Genomic DNA, 25,776 nt, shown 5'->3' with positions numbered 1-25,776 from the left:
GTTGGCGGAGATGTGATTTGAAAGAAGGACCAGACAGCCCTCACTTCCATCATGGTTATTATTGGATTTTGCTGTAGATAATGCAAGAAAATATTTTTGGTGTTTTCATAATTCTGTAACAAATCCCTTAGAAAAACTTACTAGGAAAAAAAAAAAAAAAAAAAGAAAAGACTGTCCATAAGTGCTTGCTACAGCTGAGTTTTGGGCTAAGGAATCTGTCCTGGTCAACATTTACATTAAAGACAGTGAGTGTGTATGTGATTCAGATGAGGGTAAAAGTGTTCTGGTTGGCTCTGAATGCTTTCTGACAGAACCAAAGGAATGACACAACAGATTTTCACATGAAGTATACACACAATGTGCTTATGTATCCATCTCAAAAGTTTTATTTTCAAAGCTGCCTCATGACATCTGCCTCTAGTTTACATTGTTGGTGAAAATCTATCTTGAAATATATTACTTGCAAGAACAACTTACATTGTTTCTTTCTCTAAAAAGGGAGTGGGGGAATATATCATTCCTTAGATGGCATCAGTTTGCTCTATATAACCGCAAAATACAATGGCTTGGAAAAAGCTATTCCTCTTATGAATTGACACCTTTCTTGCCGGATGGACTCTACTCCTCCATTGCTTTTCTGTCCAGTTTTAAAGAAAAGCAGAAATAAGTCTCACATCATGCCTGTGGCATTGGAATCATTAGTGATGATAACTGGATTGTGTAAATGTTGCCTTGGATAAATTCCTTTAATATCTACGGTATTTCATTTTATGCTCAAACATATGCAGTGAATCTCTTTGGTTTTGCTCTCTCTAGGTTTTCAGCAGGGCATTTGGCCAGAACTGATCTTTAAAGGTGAAATTCTGACATGACTATGCCATTGTCATACTGAGCTCACTATCTTATCTTTTGTGTTCACACAGTGCATCTGAATCCCAAAGATCCATGTGAGACTTAAGACACAGGGTTTGTGATTTTGTATGAGAGTTTTGGAGAGCAGCGACTACTAACAAGTACTGGCATTAGCACGTGTGGAGTATCTGCCCTTCATATTTAACAACTATAATTGTCTAAAATGTCATTGATGTTCATCCACTTTACCACCATGCAACTCAATGGTCTGGAGGCCTTGGGTACTTTCATCCAAATGTGAAGTCACTTTTGTGACTCAGAACCTTTCTCTTAGCAGTGTGACTACACTCACCGTTTTGCACTTCTGTATTGTGGAAGGTAGTAAATCATCTCAGTGGCTGAAATCAAGGAGACAGATTACTGTTGTGGCAAACTGGAGACTATAATATATAGATTTTTTAAAGTGGAAAACTGAGTAGGGGTAGGGAAGAAATTATATTTGCTCCTCTTGAGGAGGCATATTTTCTTGACAGTTGTGAGGATAGCAAAATTGTATTTTGTAATAGACTGAAGGAAAGTGTGAGTGTGCATAGGCTAAAGCAAAGACAACTTTACCTCTTTTTCATTGCTTAGTGGTCTCTATACAGCAAAGCAAGGGAGTGTAGGGGACCGACATTATTCTCTAGAAACATGTCTTACCTATATTATAGTTTGCAGGAGCTTTGCTAGGTCTTCGCTGTTTAATGGCTATAGCCAATAGAGATAATTCCTGAGGATAATACCTAAACCATTCAAAAATCTGCAGAATACTGAATTGTTGCATGGTTATGGAACTTTTAAATTCACTTATTCCTTGAAGTCTCTAATTGCTAAAACTGCTAAAATTTTCAGCAGTTTCAGATTTCCTCTGTTATCAGAGTCAATGTTTCAGTAGTCATCAAGCTACAGTGTCAGCATCTTATTGCAGTCACCTTTATAAAAAGTCAGCACCAGAAGAACACTTAATACTTGGACTTCTGCAAATTACATGCAATATAGCAACTCACTTTGCCTCAGGAAAATTAAATCAAAATAGTGTTTTGAAAAATTCAGAATTAATGTTTTTTATTACATTCCAAGTTATTTTACCTTATATTTATCTGGCTTAACTAAGTGTGAATACCATATCAGTGAAATTAGAAATCCTATCATGTAGTATACTTAAGTAGTTGCAATATCCGGTCATTTTGAACTACCCTATTACCTACTAGCTGCATCTGTGTGTACTCATATTCAATGAATGGATATATCCAAATTATCTAAGACTTTGGAAAAATCATAAAATCCATAATTGTATGCATTGCACTGTACTAAAATGTATATGAATTTTGTTTACTACAGTGTCTTTTGATGCATATAATATTCACCTAATATCTCTTCTTATTTTAATCTAATCATGTTTCTCAAACTTCAGAAAAATCTTTATGAATACTTTGGGTGCTGGGAAATATTAAGTTATCTATTCCCATTTCTAATAGTTTCTTTAGTATGCTAATCACTAAGCTATGGACCACACAGAAAGTAAAACTGTTACAAGGCCTACATTAACATAATTCACCTAGTTCAAAAGAGAAATTAAAAATGGGCATGTGGGAAAAAAAAAAAAAAAAAAAAAAAAAAAACATGCTGGTATACTGAAGCTAGAATTCATTTTTATTCAAAAACAGTAATATCTACTGGCTTTTAAACTCAGTAGTCAGTAAACTGCAAAAGGTATTTGGTTAGTTAGGTATTCTGTATGATTATGATGTACTTTCTAAGATCCAAGGTCATTATGCAGCTGAATGTTCCATTTAGCTCACCAGATTTATTTTGACTTCATATTTTAAAATTTTAACAATTTACATATGCCCATCCCCTCTGAAGGCACCTGTAACAATCAGAGTCACTCATTAGTATAATTTAAAAAACAAAACAAAACAAACAAAACAACAACCTAATATGCTAATCTAATCTCTCTAGAAAGATCTCACATATTTTATGCCTGAAGATGAACTGAGCCCCTAAATAAAAAGGAAAAATACTCATTCATCTCAGGCAGCTTGGAGGAAAATGTAGTATTTCTAGGAGCACATACATGCCTGAAGGGCCCAGTGAGCCAAATTCCTAAGAGGGCAAATCTTCCTGTAGAATGCACTGCCAGAAGCCATCCTTTATAAAAATGTAGCTGCAGCAAGCCTCTGTAGGTTCATAGGAAAACAATGAGAAGATACAGCGTGAATTCTGGGATATGCCTGAAATCAACACTTCAAGGATCTGCATCTCCACCTTCCTCACCTCTCATCTCCTCCCAAAAAACTTTACATTCCAGCTGAAAACTCATAAACCACCCTTAAGAATTCATATTCCCAAGAAGACCAATTTTATGCATCCCCTAGCATAGCTTTCTGCATTATGGCAAACCTAACGCAGATTCGGCTTGACTTGAAATAAGGAACCCTGAACTGAAGCAATCCTATAACACTGTTTGAAAATCTAAATAGTTTCTTAAAATTGCCTTTAAATAATAATAATGATAATGATAATGATAATAATAATAATAATAATAATAGAAATTATAACAAAATTGTGATGTATTTGTTATATAAAATCCAATTTATATAATGTTGACAAATTTTGTGCTTTACAGTGTTTTGTATTTTCTGTTTGTTTTTTTGGTTTTTTTTTATTGTCACATATGGAGAAAAGTATATTTCTAGAAAAGGTGAAAATAAGTAAAACTTGGAAATTTTAAAATAAAATTGTTGACATGGAATTTTGGAATACACAAAAATATACTAAATTATCAGTAGTAAATAACTGAAAAATGTGGATTTTAATACTGATTCTTACATTGTATCTACTGGAGCAATATGTTTGGGGCTTTCTGCAGATTTGTTGTGGTTTTGCGCCTCTTGTAGAATCATCTGTTTTAATTTACACTCAGGTTGCTTTGAAGGCTTTCTTTGCAGTCACCACAATATTATAGTCAAAGATGTTTCTATCTATGGATGGGAGATTGTATGGGAGATTGCTAGCAGATCCAACAATGTAAACAAAGGATTTTGTCTTTTATTCAAAGCCACAAGGTTAACCGATAATGGTACCACTACAGCTAGCAGAAATTAGGGATATATTCAACATCTCAGGTAGACTAAATCTGGAATTTTTATTAAAGAATAATAGTGCAGTGATTAGGGTGATACCATTTTTAGGTAATTGTATACTAGGAATGTTCATCTGAGCATGTGTCAGTAGTTAGCTGTCATCTGTGTCAGATATTGCTGCTGGACCATCAAACAGTATAGGACACTGAGCTCTTGTTACTTAAATGCTAAAGATCTCATCAATTTTAAGGACAATTTGTAGGAAGATAAGTAATAGAAAAATGTATAGGCCTTCATTTCTTTAATGTTCCAAGTCAGATCTGTATTTAATTTTCTATTTTTACATGTTTATATTAAGATTTCTAAAATAGCTGTCTGCATTAAATGTGGCTTAATTTTCAAGTTTGCCAACTGTCTGCAGCTGTTGTGTGTGCAGAATTTTTCCTTTTTTTTTTTTTTTTTTTTCAATGATATCACTTCCATGTTCAATGTTCTTTTATTGCAGATGTATGTCACTTGACACTGCCATGACTGAATAGTTTTACAAAATCTTTCTTTTTCCTGAGAACTGTATTGTGTAATTCTATCATAAAATATTCAAACGCTCTGTCAAAAGTAGGTGAATTTTTGTGTGTGCATGTCCATTCTCCTTGGAGACCATCATGTCCTTTCTGTAATAAAGGCTAGGAAGTATTTTCATACTTCACATCAGAATTTTTGCTCTTGACCAACGTCCTGCTTGTCCTTGTGTTCATGCTCACATGACTCTTCTTCCTCTCTAGATGCTATTCCTCTGGTGTTTATAAAGGCAGCAGACACAGCCTTTTCTCCTTTCATTCTGCTAGGCTGACAATGCAGAACTCTCTTCCTCTGCATTTGTAAAACAAATTATTCTTGAAAATCACAGTATTTGCCTGTCTAATGGAAATGCTTCGTTTGAAATGTTCCAGACTATATTTGTATTTTTTTTATTGTTAAATTGCAGTGGCTCAGATTCATCCATGTGATAAAACAGTGCATTCAAGTCCTTGTCTGTTTTTCAAAGTGGTTTGTTTCACCAGTTTATAACAGAAATTCTCATTATAAATATGTAAAGCATATGATTTTGAGCCTTGTCTTAGGTGATGTTCCTCTTCTTTGTTTAAAGGTCATCAGATGAAAACTGTAAGTCCCCAAACTAATTTTCATAAAAACTTCTGGTACATTCACTCCAGCCTGTTTCCTTTCAAATTCATTTTATTATGAATTTTAGCTAGATTCTTATTCACCTGACCCTATTTCTAGTGACTTAGACACTAATTCTCAGTGTCTCAATTCAGCTTTCCATATAGTATCCAGTATTTTATTGAGGGCAAAAGAAATTAGGTGACCTGTGTGTCCTTGTCTAGAAAAGTTATCAAGGACTATTACATGAGTCTGGCGTTATTTATCTGTGGTAAACCTATCCTGTCTCCCTTAGTGTTAGTTTTTCCTTTGATTTTTTTTTTTTACCCTTTCTCTTTTCCCCTCATAATATCAGATTACAAAGTCAGCTTTTGCTTGAATTCTACACATCTTACCTTCCTCAGGAGAAAAAAAAAAAAAAAAAGTATTATGTATTCTGAGTGTATTTTTACAGATGCATTAATAATGAAGTCTTAGATGCAATGAGCTGACCTATGTTTTGGAGGAATTATGCATGAATGCATAAGCAACTTCAGTGCATCACACTGGAAGTTACAAACAATGACACAGCCGTCCATATAGGCATACCTTAAGGACACCACATTTTTATGCAATTTACCAAACAACTCTTTCAGACTTGTAAAAGCAGCCTGTCTCTTGACATGGAAGCGGACAAATATGGGGATGTGGCAGCAGCAGCTGTAAATGATGCAAACTGTGCAATAAAGTCAATCATGCATAGGTCTATACTGTTTTAATTACATGCCACACTTTATTCACATTAACTGTAGATCGTTTTACAGAGAAGTCATCAGTGCTCTATGACTGACTTGGTATAATCCTTAAAAACAAACAAACAAAAAAAAAACATAGTTGTCCTCTGATTTCATGTGTCAGTTGCATCATAGATTTGCATGACATTATTCAGCCCATGTTGAATTTTACTTTAACATTTGTGGTAATTCTTATATTATTTTTCTTATAACGTTTTTCTTATTGATCCTAACTGTCTCCATGCAAACATCAACACCTTCAATGATTTTTTTCTAGTTTGTTTTATCTCTACCTGTTTCTCTCTACATAGCAACTCTATTTCTTTCCTTGTCCATTTTTTAAATATAGATCTGAAGAACTTAGTACTGTATGTAAATGTTTTGGCAGTTATCCCTGTATTTATCCATTTCTTGACACTTAAAACTACTTTTTTGTTGATCGATGGGTTTGGGTTTTTTATTTTTCTTTTCATAGTCTTTCTGATTATATTCAATATCTCTTTTGAGTTGCTTTTCCATGCTGGATCTTGTTAATCCAGGTAACTTTTATTAACAAATTTTCAGAGTTTGCCAAGTTTTAAAATTTGAAATACAAAATCCTAAATTGGAGACTGCTTTTATTTTTTACATATATTAGAAGAGGGATTAGTGATTATCAGGCTTTCAAAGATTATTTTATATTACCTGCTTTTCTAAAATGTCCATGTTGCTTGCTGAAACTAACATTTATGTAGCATGAATTCTAGAAAGCCATTCTTATTAGATATACCTTTAAATACACTTTAAGATGGTTTTGTACCTTTTCGTATAATTGCCTATATTTATTGTTACGTTTTCACTATGCATTAAAACGACATTTATGTCTGGCTACAACAAAGGTATTTTGGTGTATATACTTTGGTTTCCAGCCATTAAGATGGATGTGGGCTTCAGCATTACAATATAATGACTTTATTACATAATAATCCTAACATGAATAGCAATTTCATCCCTATAGCCAGGTGATTTAATGTCGTGTTTTTGGAGATATCTTTTCATTTCTGTCTGGGAATCTGTATCAGTTTTTCTTTTTTCTTGCTAGTCATTCCTGAGCCTTTCCAGACTTTTGTTATTCAGCAGCCTCATGGACTACAAGTAAACTAATAAATCTGGAACAATGTATACAAACTAATATTTCTGGGAATCTCCTTACACTCTCCTTGTTTTGTGGCCTCCTATTTAAAAAACAAACATCAATCCTATCTTTTTTTGTCAGGACCTGTCAAATTGCTTTGCCATTGAGTCTTATATAACCATATTTCTTCAAAGTGCCACTGTTTCCCTTCCTTTTACAGAACACTTATTTGACGTTCTCCCAGACATTCTAAATTTTTGTTTTGTTTTCTTGATGCTTTCCATGCAAGAGAGAAGTACATACATACAGCTTGACAGTGCTGGGACAAATGCCTCTCTGTATCTCTTATCTCACGTGCTGAAATAATTCCAAAGGAGTATGATTTAAATAGCAGGAGAGACAGATGAAAAAGCATTTTCACACTATTTTATTATGTTAGCCACTAAACCTTTAACATAAATTCTAAATCGATCTCTTCATTTGCTTCTGAGGAGCTACTGTCTTGTTTGAGGGCCTAACTAGCATCTATTGTATTTATATACACAATGTATTCACTTGATTTTATGATGACGACCACACTGTTAACTCAGTCAATACTTATTTAGTAATATAGGTTATTACCCGTAGAGCTTAGTTGCTACATTTTTACTGCTAATGTAATTTTATATAGGTTGTGCACACTTTAGCAACACCCTTGGATCATTAATAATCTATGACATCTTGTATTTGAATCTGTAAAACACATAATCAGTTTCTTTAAAATCTGGAGACAGTGAAGTTGCTTTTTCTAGTTGTCTGCTTGGTGTTCAGGTGATTTCATTTACTCTTTGTCCCCTTCCCCACATTTTTTTCTGATTTCTTGTAAAAGTACAGTTTTTAAAGTCGAGGATAGTGACAACTAGAAAAAAATACACCTTTCAGCTGTTCTGAGCAATCAAAATTAAATGCTTTCCTATGAAATATATTTTATCTCAAACATAAATACCATGCTCGAACTCAAAATCATTCTAGTATCAAGGCAGGAAGAACTGAAAATAATTTGATTTATACCATTCCACAGTGTTACCAAGTATCCCCCTTGTTAAGAACTGTCTGATTACAGGTATGTTCTCTCAAATCATGCTAAATTTTAGCCAAGTTGAACAAGATAATCAGGAAGCAATATAGCAAATGGGAGCAGCTCTTTTTAAAGGATCATGAAACTAGCAGGGCATACTTGGCAGGTATTGCAAAGGTACCTAAGGTGAGATGGGCTGTCTTTCCTAAATGCTTAAAAACTCCTTGTAAATGCTAGCATTGATTATAAGGAATGAACTGCAGACCAGAATAAAATTGCCTGGGGAAAATCTTCACTTTAAATCTTTAATTTTTCCTTTAAAATGTTTTTAATAAGGGTCACGCATGCATGGGCTGCAAGAAATGTCAGAAGTCTGTAGCTCTCAATATTCTGGGAACCATTTTCTCTTTGGAATGAGGTTTTCCATTCAAATTTTAAACTTTCGGGATCTGTGTTTCTGTTCTTCTGCTAGTTTGAAAAAATCTACAAATAAACAAACTTAGCATGGAAATGGAAACAAGAAATGAAACTTCAGAAATTTTTACTAATTTACTTTCCAATTATGAATTGTAGTGTTCAAAAGAACCTTTTCTTTAGCTTTTAGGAAATTTTCCCAGGTTACAAGTTTTCAGAGCTGGCAGCCTCCTGGAAAACACATTTTACTGCTTTACTGGTTTACTGCTTTGCCCTTGTTCCCTGGTGCAGATCACACAGCAGATTTGGGAATATCTGGACAGATATTACATGGGAGGTTTTGAAATTTGAATAATTTCTAACATATTTTTGTAGAAATGGATGGATCTCCGTGGCTAGCTTTCATTTTAAAACACTGTCATTTTCCAGCAGAAGAATGTTCCTTAGAAAAATCTATAGTGCTCAGAATTTGCTTTTTAATGATTGCCAGTCCAATCCAGTTAATAGGACTAAAAGTGAAATGGAGTCATGAGGGGATTATTGACATTCGGTTTTGAAAACGATCACAGAATGTCTAAATCCTAACTGGTAAATTGCTGACACATACTGTAAGCTTTTCCAGGGAAAATATAAGTTGCCAGTGCTGACCTGTGTCATTGCAAAGCTGCAGATCCCATGCAGTACATTTGGTGGTGGTTCTTTCTCTAGATCTGTTTCTCCCTTAGAGGTAGAGTGGCTTCTCAAGACACTGCCTCTAGTGCACCATTGAATGTCAATTCTTGTGTGATGTGGCAATATGGTGTCCAAATAAAATTTTAAAACAGGAGATTATTTATATGGAGTTTGAAACATCTAAAGCACAGTCATTCACTCAAAATGTAATGTTACTGTTGGTATTAGTAATAATATGTTCACATATTGTGTTTCATCTCTAGGCTTTGGAGGAAAAGAAATAGTATTATTTTTATTTCACCACATGAGGGGGAAATTGAGGCAAGAGTGGTGAACTGATTTTTCATCACAACACATAGAATTGAAGACTGAGCCTCCAGTCAAGCGCCATCCATTCTCATCTGCAATAATAGGGTTTGCTTGAGTGCTCATATTCTTTTCCTGTGAATATGACTAATGCTATTAAAATAAAGATTCTCAAATATCTTACATGTAAAAATTGTTCACAAATATTCATATTTTTAAACAGCGTTGCAAATGTGTGGGCATTCTCAGTGTGTGCATTTTTCATGAATATCCTAGCACAGGAGTTTGTTGGCAGGCATGTTGCTGTAGGAAACAGTTTGATTTTAATGTTTAATTTTAAGGAACTTCTACATAAATTAAATATTTGGTATGCACTGAGTTTTGACTTTACCTATACATTGTCACAATTTGTTCCTTTGCTCTGCCTGCACTCAAAATAAATTGGTTGAAATATCAGGTATACACAGGGGTATACACAGGGTAGTATACACAGGGTAGTGTTCAAAATTACACCATATCCCAGAAATTGCCTGTAGGCATTATTTTCCAAAGATTATTAAATAGTTAATGTTACAGATATTCATGTTTTTTGTACCTTCTGTTTGGAGAAATAGGGAAAAACCCTCTTCTGAATCTTGAAGAGGAAATAATTTTCTGTAAATGTGTCTTTTTTGCCACATGGTTAGTTAAATATTACATTGCTGCACGTGTGACATTTGCTCCATCAGTCCAAGGACTGCATACAGTCTGTGCTGAATCCATGTGTTGGCTGTGCACAGCTCTTCTTCACTGCATTAGTCTTTGCCCCTTGGATTTAAAGCTAGTCTATGGGTCTCTGTGATCAGGTTCCTTTACACTGTGTAGTTAAGGGACTCTGTATGGGCAGAGACTGGGAAGTAAAGGAGGTGAGGAGGTAGCCATCACCTTGATCATTCGCAACTGTGCAACTGTCCAGTTGCTGCAAACAAGCCAGCTCTCTGCTTTGGATGTGTGCATCCGCTGCTCTCCCCTCCCCGGTCTCAAAGTCAAGCTCTGTTTACCACACTGTATCACTGCTTTTCTCATCGGTATCAGTAAGTCAAAATAGAGAAGAAATTTGAGAGCCTCAATGAATTACACAATTTTGCCTCAGCAAAAGTGCTATAAACCAGTTGTGTTCCTCTGCCTTCTGTAGGACAGCTTTTGTCAAGTCATGGCACATTGTTGCTTATCCCAATGCCTTTAGCTGTTGGTTTCATTATCATAAGCTTATTCAGATGCTTCTAGCTTTCTCTTTTTGTGCATAATAAGTAATTAGTGTAATTTAATATGTCATTGTTGTTGCTTTTTCCAGCATAGAATAATAATGAAAATCCTATATAAATTTAATCACACTACAATTTCTCTTACGCTTTTGTAGATCTCCAGGTAAGTCAGGAGAGATTTGGATTTTGACAAATGACACTACTAAAAATTTCTGTACGTACTTATTAATAACAAATTTATGGCTAAAATGGAATCATCAGAGATTCAGCTTACAGTGATACTTTGGGATATCATAGAGTGAAATATGTCTTTTTCAGAAGCATGAGACAAAGCCAATTATGACAGCTTTAGAATCAGTGAATTAGGCAGTGGAAACAATCTAAGGATAAGTACTTGATGTTTAGCTCAGTTAATTCCAATTAAAGTCTTCACAGTTATTTTAAAATCTAATGTAAAAATGTGCTGTTGCTATTTTCTGTATTTTTCCTGAATATTTTTAACATAATTAATTTTATGAATATATTTAAGTGACATCATCTAAATTAAATATTTTTTAAAAAAAGCATTTTTTTGAGTTTCTGTTGTTAGAATCACAAAACTTTTCTGAAATATGCTTGGTGATTAAAAAAAAAATAAAAATGATACAAGCCTTTTATCTGTTTACATAAGCATCTCAGTGACATCACAGACTACTCATGATTTTCCCCCCTATTTACTGTGAGGTCACTATGTGCTTCTAATGTTTTAGTTTGCTGATCTCTGTTGTGCCTTTTATCTCTCATGTGTATTTCTCCTAGCATATGGACATATATTAACATCGTTTGTTTACATGGTTGTGAAGATTATTGTTTTTACTTCTGAAAGAGGTAGCGCACATGTACTATGAGTAAACTGTGTGATAATCTATGTAAATTATGTGCACAGAAGCTATACTTTGCCCTTGGGGGAAATGCAAATTAGAACATTTTGTAGTTTGTTTGTTTTTAAATACATACACTTTTCACTTCAAGGCTCAGGACAGACTCCCTGTTTATTTTCCCATTGCTCATCATTTGTTTTTTCTTGTAAATATCTCAGCCTTTAATGATTAGCTTTCTATTTGGTCAGAGGAAAAAAAATGCTTGATGGGTGAAGTCCTCTGAACATAATGTTTGGTGTGCTTTATAAATATGCTGTAAGCGAATTATCTGCTTGTAAAAGGGTGTATAACACAATCACAACGCAAAGCCATTGTAGTGATCTGACAGTCTTCATTCATTTTCTCTTAGTGCTATCTTGTTTTCTGTTATGTTAGTGCTTGTAATATTTTTATCCTGGATTGCTAAAAACGTGGAGTTAACTGATTTTCCATATATGAAGCAAGAAAAATATATTTATAAAAAGTGTTATATAGCACATTTGCAGTTCTTTACTGTCTTATTTAATAATATTTTTATTTATAAAATTATTTTAATACTCTTCAAATACCCCTTCAGAGAAATGTTTCAATGTTAGTTGTCTGATTCTGTTTTAAGTGAAGGAGAAAACCTGGTAGAGGTTGTCTCTTTAAATCAGATCTGCAGTGTTGATGGACCCTCTAGCAGGCACGGTAAGAACCATTCTCACCTCTGCAGCAGGGAGCTTGACCATATAGACTCACACATTCAATCAAAACGTTTTCCCTTTTAATATGCACTGTACCAATCCTATTCCCATGGTTACAGCTCGTGCTTCTTTGGTTGCTTCCAGTCTGTTGGAAAAGGAAAGCAGCATACATTTCTTGTACAGGAGTTTAAAACATCATGAAAGCAACCCTGTTGTGATTTGCATTTTAAATGTTTCTTTTTTTTTCTCGTTGTACAGAATGCTGTAGCAGTAGCTTCAGTTCATTTGCCACAGTCTGTCTTCTCTCAGTCTTCAGCCTGGCAATCTGTTGATAACTCCACTTGCAAGCTACAGTTTATTGTCTTTCGGAATGGAAAACTCTTTCCCAGCACAGGAAACTCATCAAATCTTGCAGATGATGGGAAACGTAGGACGGTTGCCACACCAGCTGTTTTTGCTAAAATAGGTGAGGAGTTGTTATGCATTATTTCCTTTAATCTGAAAGCTAAGGTATACTTGATTATGTAGAGAATAGAGTATACCGTATGCTGGGAGGCTGGGAATGGTCTGTTTCTTTAGCAGCAATGTTTGAATTTATTCCTATTTGCATCATTTTATTCTAACTCTTCTGCAAATAAAGAAATGCAACTGCTGTATGACTAGAATGCAGATTTGTGGTTACTATGTTTTTTGACTGTGTTGTTACGGAGGTTTGTTTCTTAAAACAAAGAGCTATAGGAAAAAACCTTGTTTTACTCTTTTCTTTACAATGAAAATTGCAATGCTAACACCGTAGACATTGAGAAAAATAAGACTGTCAGGGAGGGAGCAGTGCCCTGTTGCATGTATCACTACTCTCCAGTATACTTTCTGATATAATGGACATAAAACAGGTGTTAAATGTTTTTGTCTAAATGTGACATATCTTATATGCTACTGAATCATTATTTTGATTAATTATTCACCCAGGCAATTTTAATAATTTTATTTGATTCTGAGCAGTGCTCTCGTTTTATTAACATTTTTGAAATGCTTAAATGTGACTTTCAAAGTGCAGAATTTTCTCAGCTATTAATCATATGATGAAACTGCCATTTTTGCAGTTACATGGGCAATAGTGTAACACTGGCTGTAACTGAAGAATCTTAGACCAAAAAAAAACAGCTTTGTGAAGGTTGATTAGAACATTTGGACACATTATGAGACAGAAATGTTCATTCAGATTTATTTAAACTATTGCAAACTTTTCTGAATGTGAACATTACCCTTGATTTTGACTATTAAGAGTATATGTCTATTGCATTTATTTTATTTTTTTCCATAGTTTAGTGTATCTCTCTTTACACAACATTCATCAATAAAGGGTTTTCCACTCCATCTCTCTGATTCAGTTTGTTGCTTTTGCAGATGGGTGCAGTTTTGGAAACCTCACCAGCCCTCTTACTATAGGGTTGAGGCACTTTGCACGGGGTATAGACCCCATTGCAGCCTTCTGGGATTTTGACCTTCTAGATGGACATGGAGGCTGGTGGGGAGAAGGGTGCCACATAATTAGTTCTGCAGGCAATATTACCACCATTCAGAGTACACACTTCAATAACTTTGCAGTGCTAATGGTAAGTATATGACTTAGCAAATATACTTATTGCTCTCTCTTTCACCGTACTTATATGTTCTTTTTACATGCGCTTGTATCATTCTTACTTGTCAGTAACTGACCTTCTGTTTTCTATAATGTTTAGTATAAGACAGCCTTAAAGAAAGTAAGTTACTGCTAGTAAGTGAATAAACCTGCTGGTCAATTTTAATATCCAGAGACAGGCCTAATCAGAAATGACATTTAATTCAGTCTTACAAATGAAAGTTCCATCAAGGAATGATTAGTATGTTATGGTTATAAATTATGAGACAGGGTTTAAAAATGTATACTCCTGTGTGCTTTTACATCAGCACATCTCAGAGGCTGGACTGCTTTTGTTCCTGCCCTGCACTGTGTTGATCATACTAATTAGTTGCAGGCATACCGCAATGTTGAATCATTTAATAAATGGAAAGGAATAACATCTTCTGCTCTTTTAAGTAAGGGGACTGGTGTCTGTGTTGATCTTGGAGGAGTTTTAGTTTGTATACTGATTCTGATAGCCTTCTTGGTAAATTGCTGCTCGTGAAGAAAAATATTTCTGTGCAGTGCTAAGACATCAGCCTGCTTGAGTCTGTTCTCAGTCACACTCACAGTTCCCATTGCAGTTATTTAACTATCCTGTTTAACAGAAAGTTACCATAATGAAAGCAAAAAAAAATTATGCATGTAATAATGGCTTGTGGGAATAAAGGGAAATAAGGAAAGCAAATACAAAAATGATAAGGTTTCTAACATATAGAGGTGAAAAAATATTTGCACCATGAAATATTTTATTATAAATCAGTTGTAAGAAAAGATTAAACAGATATGTATTATTAATACCAAATTGATCCTAAATGCTGGTGCATAACTGTGCTGTGGATGCTGCTTGTGTACATTACAGAAATGTTTATAGTTGAGTAAATACTGTATTGTGTATATGTGTAAGGGACAGCAAACAGGCGACAGGAATTGCGAGGACGTGTGCAGAGAATACCAATCTGCTGCTGTCAGATGGAGCCCAGATGGCAGCCAATCATAGCACAAGGCTGTGGCACCCACAAGTTAAATGCAGATATTATCGTCCACTTCATAAGAACTGATTACTCTCAGAGTTACTTGAACATTTTTTCACCCATTCCAGAATTGTTCAGAATTTAAGAGCTATTCCTAAGATTTCATGACATTAAATATCCCTCATTTTCTACAGCTCTTGTGAGTTCCCTTTTTTCCCCAAGCCACTTGTTACCCTGAAAGTGAAACATAATTCTTCTTTCAGGATGCTTTTATAAATTTATTAAAGAAAGCACCTGTTGACTTTGCAGGTGCCACACCCAAAATGGCTTCCTCCTCCTTCAATGGTTGGGTTTAGCCTCTTCTTCTTAAACTTTGAGTAGTTATTAAATGCCTACTAATTGCCTGCAACCAATTCCATGTTTTTGCTGTGTTTGTGTAACTATACGGACATAAGGGTCACAATTTTCAGTTTATAAAGCCGAATGCAAATTTATATCAGATAAAAAGTAGCAGTTTGGGTTTTCCGCAACCGCAAAGACAGCTGAGGTACCTTTTAATGCTGATTTTGTACCTGGTATGTAATTCTGTTTTAGGTCTTCTGACTTTTGTTATTTTGTTACGGTAATTCAAGTTTGCTTTTCTTCCTGTGTGCATCTTTCATTTTTATCTGTGCAAGACAAGTAAATAGAATGTGAGGCTCAGTCTTTCTTTGCAATTGATAACGGTAGCGAATAATTTGTTCCCTACCTTGTATTTCACAGTCACTTTTAAGAAAAAAGATGTCTGATTTTAAATCATTTATATATTTGTATATATAATATATATATATATATACACAAGTATGTGTTCCATCAGCTTTCTGAACAGCTATTAGAACACTTCTGTAACTTCATTTTGTTCAACCATTTTCATTCAAGTATTTTAATCTATATTTTGTGGCATAAAGTCAAAGTTTGTTCTCTTTGATATAGATTACACTTTTCTGGGCAGTTGAGTTCTCATACCAGAAAATGTATTTCATTGTTCTGCTTAGCTATGATTTTATAGCATGAACAATATAAAGTGTCTATATGTTTCTTCTGAATTCACACCCACCTGTCTAATACATTTTAAAATACTAACAAATGGACAGCAAGTTCAAAATAGGTAGTATACAGTATGTAGCTGACGAAGTTTGCTAGAATAACATGATACTTTTTTTTAATCTTAATTCTCAGATCTATTAAGCTATAAAAATTCATAATTGATTATTATGTTTTGGGGTAATATCAGCAAACTAAAGAGCAGCAATATGTGTAAATTGAAGAGCGGCAATAAAGTAACAGTGAACTTGAAGGTTTACAGTGCTATCAGAATAATGTATCCTTCTGTGGAACAAGATGAAATAGAAGACTCATTTAATCTAGCTGTCCATTTTATGGCTAGTACAGCACATATTCTGATTCATCATTTTTGGTCGTCATCATTTTAAATAGAAAGACAAAGTTCACTGAACTGTTATAAAAGTTGCTTCTGCTTAGATACCATAAAAGGGTTAAAATAAAGGTTTTGTAGAGTCCTTTTTTAGAAAGATGGTAATCAAGGATTTATCAACTATGATTGATAATTAATAAGCATGAGCATGCTTCAAGTGAGAGGATTCATGTAGAGCTATTTCATTTCTCTGTATGACAGTTGTTCAAGTGATGTCAATGAGAGAGAGTACAGTTTGGCATTTGAGTTGGAAAGAAGGATATATGAGCTCCTTCCTCACATTGCTTTCACACTTTCACAGTGCTCTGAGTTGGGCCAGTGGATGGAAATGAAACACTAGTTCCAGACGTAATACAGCATTATCTTTTTTTGTGATCAGCTTTTGAATGGTATGACCTAGTGGTGAGAGTAAATACTGTGAAATAAAACTCCTGGGTTTATTCCTGCCTTTCCCTTCATATACTGTGTGTTTAGGCTAGTCCCCTACTTTGTCTTTTCTTCTGGTATCTGCAGGTTGGAAGAGAGACCGTCTCACTCTAGTTTCTTTTGGGAGGTGGCCAAAACATTCTGAGGTATCAAACTATAAACCTCTGCAATTTGATTTTCTGATTTAGAGTAACATTATGAATTGATATGTTCTGAAGCTTAGAAATATAATTTACTAAATATTGAAGATTTAAAATATCTAATTATAAATATTTGTTGCATAAATACTATGTATTTGTGCTCTTTTGTGATCAGAGCTGTATATCAATATTTTAATTTTTCAAGATAATTTATGTATGTTATAATCAATCTAGTGCCCTGTAGCCGAAGTACATGTGAGTAAAAACTCTTCAGAAGATAACAAAAATGTCCAACAGTAACATTGAACTTCAAAATTTGCTAAATATGTTTTGACATACTTTGTCCTTTGTTCTTCCCTTCATTTTTCTTAGAACAGAATGGCAATTCAATAGTGATGGATATTACTGTAATTGTGTACAGCATATCCTTTTCCCCTGACAAGACTGCTTTGTCAATAGTAATTTTCTCAAATCTGACAAATAAGCACTAGCAAAATTCTTAAGTCTATGTATGTTTCTTCTCAATTAAGATAAAATGGATTAATAAATATTGTTAGCATTTTTTATTTTAATCTTGGAGATAGGTTGAACAAACATAAAATTGAAAACAACTCCTTTCCTTTATTGTCATCATATATCTACTACGTCCAAATAACATAGGTGTGTTTCTTTTTTGTTTGTTCTTTTGTTGTTTGTTGAGTTGTTTTTTATTGCAACTGAAAGGAGTCATTCACTGGAAAAGTGGATGGCTATTGGCGATAATTACGGCTGAGGAGACGAAGCTGACAAAAATGGAGCAAATTTTCACAGAATCACAGAATCACAGAATTTTCTAGGTTGGAAGAGACCTCAAGATCATCGAGTCCAACCTCTGACCTAACGCTAACAGTCCCCACTAAACCATTTCCCTAAGCTCTACATCTAAACGTCTTTTGAAGACTTCCAGGGATGGTGACTCCACCACTTCCCTGGGCAGCCTGTTCCAGTGCCTCACAACCCTTTCAGTGAAGAAGTTCTTCCTAACATCTAACCTAAAACTCCCCTGGCTCAACTTAAGCCCATTCCCCCTCGTCCTGTCACCAGGCACGTGGGAGAACAGGCCAACCCCCACCTCGCTACAGCCTCCCTTGAGGTACCCATAGAGAGCGAAAAACCACTTTTGAAACCACTCTGGAAGCAAACCTTGTGTGAAGGTTTTCCGTGTGGAAAAATTGTGTGAAGGAGAAATTGTGGAGAGGCAACGTACTAGTAAGGGATCATGCCAAAGGAGTTAAAGGATTTTTCCCTTGTTTTATGAGCATTTCCTGAAAGACTGAAGCCTTTCCAAGCTGGGAGGATCACAGCACCACAAATACTACCTTTTCAGTATTTTCAATGTGACTGGAGAAAATTGCAGGATTTCTTTTACCTATTCATGAAGTCCACTCCTGAAAATAGTCTTCTAAATGTCCATGTTTCAGGGTTTCTCCAAGTTAAACAGCCTGTTAAACCGTTCAAGAAATTAATTCATGAGTCAGGGAAGTATTACAGAGATGTTATTTAGAAGCTTGATATAATTATGGTATTTGACATTTTCCCTATAGGAAACACGGGGTTTTCCCATAACAGACTGTTGAAAAGCCATTCAATCCTTTGATAAATCAGGCTGCTTTTAAAGAGGGAGTTTTAAGAATAAGCTTTTTGTAATTTTTGTTGATAAGCAACTATAGATGCTTCCTGTAGTGTAGAGCTAAGTTTCCAAGCTCTGTTGTCAGTCAGTGGCCTAGCAAAGATCTGCACACTCTTCACCTGAGTTTTGAGCTGGGATGTACTGTTCACACAGCAAACAGTGCTTAGGCCTAGTGCACTGTATTGAAATCAACTTCCCAGAAGGTTTCTGTTTTTTTCCAGAATATTTTGAACGTTCTAATCTTTTGTACAAAGCCTTAGAGTGAGTATAATCATAAGAGCAAGATCTCTTTAATTCTTTTCTCCTTGGATTATATCTACTTTTCATTAAATTATACTGCATAGTATGTATTTTTTTGTGTGCTGTAAAATGCATAAGGTAGCTTGGCACTGGGAACAAAAATACAGGTTCATGTCCTTCAAAATGCCCTAACTTTATAACAAAGCAGGCCTCTGGCTCAAGCTCTTTATATCTATTTGCTCTTGCTTTCTGTTGCTTTAAGGGATCTTCCATTCTCAGTGGTACAGCTTCCACAACGGTGTAAAGGGATCCAGACTGTAAAGGAGCTCAGTAAAATGGCCCAACTCTTGGGTGATAGAGATGTAAGTTTAAGCCCTAGGATCTAGGTCTTCAGCCACCTTATTGTTTTGATTGCTTCTAATGGACTTCCATTTTTTCAACATCTTCATTGTGCTGAAGCATTCCAAAGCAGACACGCTACTTGAGATTTGGTCTCGAAATGCTGAATAGAAGAGAATAATCACTTCCTTCAACCTGCTGTCTGTGGTTTTCTAATACAGCCCAATGGGTGGCTAATGGTACATGACACAGGGGCTCACCACAGATTTGCTTATTGTCTTATTGTCCAGCAATACCCCTTGATCCTTTTCTGTAAAGCTGGCTTCCAGTCACTTGTCTTGCAAACTGTACGGCTGTCAGGGTTCCTCTATCCTGAGATGGAAAACTTTTATTTCTCCTTAATGAACTTCATGAGGTTCCCGTCAGCCCATGCCTCCAGCCTCTTGAGATTCCACCAAATGGCTACTCTGCCTTCTAGCATATCAGCTGCTCCACTCAGTGTGCATTGCAGTGTTTTCAGCTCCTTGTAATGACCCAGTTCTTCACTTAATTTCCTTATTGTGGTGCTGCTAAGCATCTTAACAGACTTTGGCACCTAACTGATTTTTGGTTTGCTTAAGTATGAGGAATCTAACTCTCACTGTAACTGATTGTTCAAATGCACTTCTCTTTTTAAGTCTCTGGGGCATGTGGATATGAATTCCTTGGGGAAAACAATTTCAAGTATCGTGCTTTAAACACAAAAAACAATTAGATTATACTTTCTTAGTTATATTGTTATAAGAAATATATCAAAAATAAACATATAATCTAATATCAGTATATGAATTTTTAAAAAGTTACAACACAAACTAGATTTCTAGTTTTTTAACATATATGATTTCGTGGAAGTACCAGGTATTTAATACTAGCTCACCATATCTTCCCTTCACCTTTCTCAGCATCTGTTGTTAGATATCTCAGGGATGCCCGTGGCATGTAATTCGTCTGTACCTTTTTATGCTTCCATATTTAATTTTAAGTGATCAGGAGAGATGTGTCTATTTTAGTTGATTTTTGCATTTGAAGACTCAAGTGAAACAGTCCCACTTGCACTCTGATATTTTTGTAATTCCCATCGATGGACAAAATAGCTGATAAAATATCTTTTGTCATTAATTTCCATCACTAATTTCTATCATGCCTTGTGAGCTACCGTGGTATTTACACCACATAATGTTATGAGGGTGAATGAATGATGATGTCTCATTAGACAGTATTTTACTGGTCTTGGAGTTGTACACAGCATTTCCTTTGTAAAGGTAACAGTTTTGTGTGTATTCATTTTCCTGTAGATAATTCCCATTTTTTTTCAGTACTGTCATCATTTCGGTCACTTCCAGAAAATAAACTAAACCTGCCTTATTTAAATCTAACATGCAATAATGCTGCTTTGCATACAGCATCAAAACAAAACAAAACAAAACTGTGTTTTCTGCATGCTCTCTTCCTCGGAGGATTACTCAGGGGAAGTTGACAAATCAATAAGATTTAATTGTCATTAAAAAGCAGACAAGATGAATCTATTGCATATCTGTAATGAAATCAGTACAAAAATCTTTAAAAATATATTCTACATTGGTAATACATGTAACACATTATAATACTCAAAAGTTTTACCACTTAATTGCTGTACAAGATTAGAAAAGAGATAAAAATGAAGATTTAAAAATTGAATTAGATTTAAGTTGCCAGTTGTTCTTGGTTCTTCTGCATGCAAAACGTCTGTATTCCTGTAAAACATATGGCATTTTCTTTTATATAAGTATTAAAACATAGTGATTGGCTGATACTTGCATTTAAACTATATAAAAGATAATTCTTTAGTACACTGACTGATGCCACATGATGCAAAGTAATTTTCATTTGTTGCTAGATAAATGTGTACCTTCAGTGTGTTTCATTCTTCATGATTTTCGTAATTTTTCAGACTCTTCCAGAAGTGTCCAAGATATATATTGACTTAAATAACTTCACTATTGCAACGGTGTTATAGTGTGGTTTCTTAATACAGAGTGAAGCAAGTATATATCTAAAATTTCAACAAACTATGCTATTAGTATACCAAAACACGATTATATTAGTATACCAAAACATGATTATATTAGTAAGAGTAAACACTTTCAGCAGAGTATTTCTTGTTAAATTGTCCGGTATAACAATTGTTAATTGTTAATTAATGGTTAATTAATTGTCAAAAAAAAATGTGGTGAAGAGTTGCAAAAATATTAGGAGACAGTATAAGATTACCTCTGTGACAAGTGACTCCATCACTGACTTTGAGTCCTGGCATACTCAGCAGGGCTCGGAGAGTACTTGTGTATGGGACAAATGACTGAACAAATTTAACTGAGTTCAAACTGAGGGACACACACTAGCTGAGGAAATACTTGAAGAGTACTCTGGTACTCTGTGATAGAAGGCTGTGATGATGATTTGCTATCTAGTTCATGCTATTTGTTCATTTTGATATTCTTGTTTATATATGTTGTAAGCTGCTCTGGTTATGTCTGAAATTAATACACATCTGGTGAAACTGCTACAATCACTCTTTGGAAGTTTAAAGCTGCTACAAAGAAAAATAATGACTACTACAGCATATATTACTTGGGAGGTAAACCAAACTGTGCCTTGTTCCCTAATTTAATAATTGCATGTACTCATGAATGTTAGCTGCTTGTACATGGACAAATTCATATACACAAACGGTGCTGGAAAGCAGCTCTCTGCATGCAAATGTAATTGAAGAGAAAAAAAAAAAAAAAGAAAAGTACTAGCATTAACGTCCCAGTATCCAAGAAGAAATTTCACCTCAAGAAAATTATATTTTCTTCCAAGTGTGATGGTTTTGCCCTACTGGGCAGCTAAACTCCACCACAACCTAAAATTGAAATTTCAATTTTGAATTTTTTTTTTCAAAAAAATTAAAATAAAAAAAAAAATCAAATTCAATAAGATTAAAAAAACAAACAAATAAATAAAACAGTTTGTCATTATTTTCAGTGTTAGTATTTCCTGGATTGTATTTTAGTAGCTTTTTTTAATATTGCATTTTTCTGTGCTAGGATGTGTGTGTGTTCCTGTGTGCACAGTTCACAGTTAATGGCGTTGCCCATGGAAATTGGCATACAGATAATACTTTGTTTGCACTCGTGTGATAAGTTATGTATATATATTTTTTTTTTTCCAGAAATGTAGTGCCACAAACAGATGTGGCTTAGTGTATTACAGTGGAAATCTAATGTTTTGTTTAATTCAGACAGTGTGAAGACACTGTTTTCTGTAACAGTCTCCTGCTTTCCATCCATTTCACCTGCAGACTTAGCTCTCTTATTATTTCTTCATTGTGAGATCCAGTACTTTAGAATGGGAAATTAATATGGTTAATTTTACAAAGATATTAATGTTTTTCTTGATTTTTTTTATGAAGAATTTTGTTAGTAGACACTAGCAGGTCCAAAAGAAATACGCAGATCTTTACTTTTCTGTTAATATAGCTGTCAAACTACTTTTGAATTTGTATAGGTAGTAGAGTATTTGCTTCTAAGCATGAAGGTCACTGGGTCAGAAGGGGTGCATCAACTGGGGATGGTATTTGAATATAGGAGCTGCTAAGTCAATATTTTGGATGTAATCTTAGGGCTTTCATTCCTTTGAGTGGTTCTTCTGAAGTTGTCTGTATGCCGTTTAGAGACCTTTATGGTAATTTGATATTTTGTATTTAATATCCTGGTAAAATACATGCATAAAGTTCATGTTATCTGAAGGAACAGATATTACTAAAGCCTGCAAGATATAATATTCTGTATACTTTTTCAGTTTTTTGTTTTTTTTTTTTTTAATTAGGATATGTCTGCTTATACAAAAAGGCTAATTTCTCTTGCAAAGTGTATGCAGATGAGGAAGGAGCAGTCTGATGTCAATGTAAATTCATGAACTGTATCTACATAAAAAGTTCATCATCTTATTTTCCTGCTCTAGAGAGGAAACAGCTAGAAATGACAGGTCATATTGAAATGAAGTCTGAGTTTCACACATGCCTAACAGTGTTAAATCATTTTGCTTTCTCCATAGGATTTTAAGACAGTGCTGTCTTTCCCCCAGTACCCAGGGGAGTTTCTGCACCCTGTGGTATATGCATGTACTGCAGTTATGTTGTTGTGCCTGTTTGCTTCCATTATCACCTACATTGTCCATCACAGGTAAGAATCCAGTTTTAAAGGACTTATGTTAGAGTGATCGGAGTTACATTGAGATACTGCAATTTTTCTAACCCTTACTGAGAAGATAAATGTTGTGAATTGCTGCTGGATGGCAACATTGTCAACATGATTTAGACCAGAGAAGACACCCCCCCATCCCTACCTCCCTTCCCCCCCCCCCAAAAAAAAAAAAGTTATATTAACCTTTACCAAACTTTATCTTTCCTGAGATGTATTTCTAAATGGTCTGTGTATAGTTCTTAAGACTTCTAACTTGACAATTTAATATAAAACCACAGGCACTATCAAAGTTTTGTCTGGCAAATTCTGTTGAAATAGCAAAACAGCAGCACCTAGGACAGCTACACAGGTATTGGTTTGGTTGAAAGATTTGGCTACTGTCATTGGGTAAAAGAAACTTTCTTCAACTTTTAAGTCTTCTTGGTTTTAGAAAACTTGTGTTTTCTTTTATATAAAAGATTTATATAAATGTCATTTTAACTGCACACTTCTGTTAAAGACCATTAGCAATTTAAAAGAGTATTGTACTGTAGAAGCTGCTAAATATTAATTAAGTGAACTTAATGCAATGACTTCTGATCTTCAGCTTCCATTTAATTCTTTAGAGATGTCTTGTTAAACCTGCATATCTGAAGTTATGCAATAAGCCTTTTGCTTTTCTCACTCTTCTTTAGATGCTTGATTTGATGGAGGAACCTTTAAATTAGTAGACCCTTTTTATGTCCCCTATTTTTGACTTCAGTGCTGTATAAATTAGACTGTGTTCTATAAGCATATTGCTGTGTAGGTATTCAGGAATCAGTGAATTTAATTATATCATGTTAAGCATTTTTCCAAAGTATAATTTGCATAGTGGGTATGCTTTTTTTCATTTTTAAATGTTTTTTTTTCAACAGTACAATCCGAATAAGCAGAAAAGGATGGCACATGCTTCTCAACTTTTGTTTCCATACTGCTCTTACCTTTGCTGTTTTTGCTGGTGGAATCAATCGCATTAAATACCCAATTATATGTCAAGCTGTAAGTATGTGCCTTAATATACTTAATATAATAAGTAATTCTTATTAGATAATTAAAACTTGAAATTGTATCTTTTAACATAATATTGTTAGTTCTTTTTCTTTTCATACTTTGTCTGTGGATTTTAAGTTCTTTAGAATAAGTCTTTTCTAACCTTAATGATAAGTCATTATTATGCCATTTATCTGAGGATGGTGCTGGCATCCATAAGTGTCTGCTTGGGTAGACTAATATTTATAGCATGATTATGTCTTTTAATTACAGCTCACAGTAAGGAGACGAAGCACAGTACACTTAAGATTTATGGACTATTTCATATCTTTCATAGTTCCATTCTTTCCAGGGGTATAGCATAAAGAGATGCACAGAGCAGGTATGGCTTGTGCTACTGTAAGCATAGGGGCCATTTGGTTTGTTAAACTAAAGCAAGTTATTTCTTGGCTCACAACAACGTCCACACTTTGAATTTAAAAAAAAAAAAAAAAATCTTTGTAAAATTTCTATTATTAGAAAAAATCATAGCACTACTCATCTAAGCACTCCTGCTAATTCTCAGCAAGCATACTGAAAACAGTAGCACATAATTAACTGACTTTCTGTATTTGTGTGTAAAAAATCATCTTACAATTTTTACCTGAACACTTTCTGAGATATAAAGTTCAAACTGAATAGTTACAAGGAATAATAAACAGCAAGCTACATATCTTACTCAGAATAATTCCTGTCTAAGAAAAACAAGAAAATAACATAACTAGGAAACTTTTCAGTATAAATTGTTGTGTTATATATTTATGAAATTATAAAGCAATGAATGGTTGTTTCACTATTATTGCTTGATGCAAATATAGACAATACACCTATACTTGTTGCAGTGTAATCTTCAGGCTTTTGTGAAATCATAAATATGATTTATTTTAAAAGTTGATAGAATATTTTGAATCTTCATAACAAGTGAATGAAGAATTTTAAGGCTATTTGTGAAATAATATTTTGTACTTGTGTTATCCTGTCATTTTAAAATTTTAGAAGGTTTTAGATAAATTTGCTTCAGAATGCTGGTCTGAGTTATTACTACAATACTTACTGCATAAGAAGGTAACCTATTTATATGGGGAAGTTAGAGGAAAATGAGATACAAAAGACTAAAGGAAGGAAGTATATTGACTCCAACTTCTGTGCACTATGAAACATAAAATTAATTTTTAAAAATAGATTATATGTTCCCGTGAGTTCCCGTGATAGGCAGCATACAACTTTCAGTTT

The 25,776-nt window shown here is 34.3% G+C and overlaps 1 protein-coding gene across 1 annotated transcript in view; it reads left to right on the top strand.

Annotated features, from left to right (window-relative positions):
- The window catches only part of LOC311211169 (adhesion G protein-coupled receptor A3-like), a gene marked incomplete at both ends in the record, with an annotated part of 272,815 nt that overhangs the window by 204,742 nt on the left and 42,297 nt on the right, over positions 1-25,776 (top strand). The window contains 4 exons of the mRNA XM_084289723.1: positions 12,565-12,772; positions 13,714-13,922; positions 23,345-23,472; positions 24,390-24,513. Coding sequence (XP_084145849.1) covers positions 12,565-12,772; positions 13,714-13,922; positions 23,345-23,472; positions 24,390-24,513 — 669 coding nt within the window. The remainder of the gene's footprint in view (positions 1-12,564; positions 12,773-13,713; positions 13,923-23,344; positions 23,473-24,389; positions 24,514-25,776) is intronic.

Source organism: Netta rufina, assembly GCF_964035555.1.
Source record: "Netta rufina genome assembly, chromosome: 7".
Taxonomy (NCBI): Eukaryota; Metazoa; Chordata; class Aves; order Anseriformes; family Anatidae; genus Netta; species Netta rufina.
This window is presented reverse-complemented; position numbering and strand designations above follow the sequence as displayed.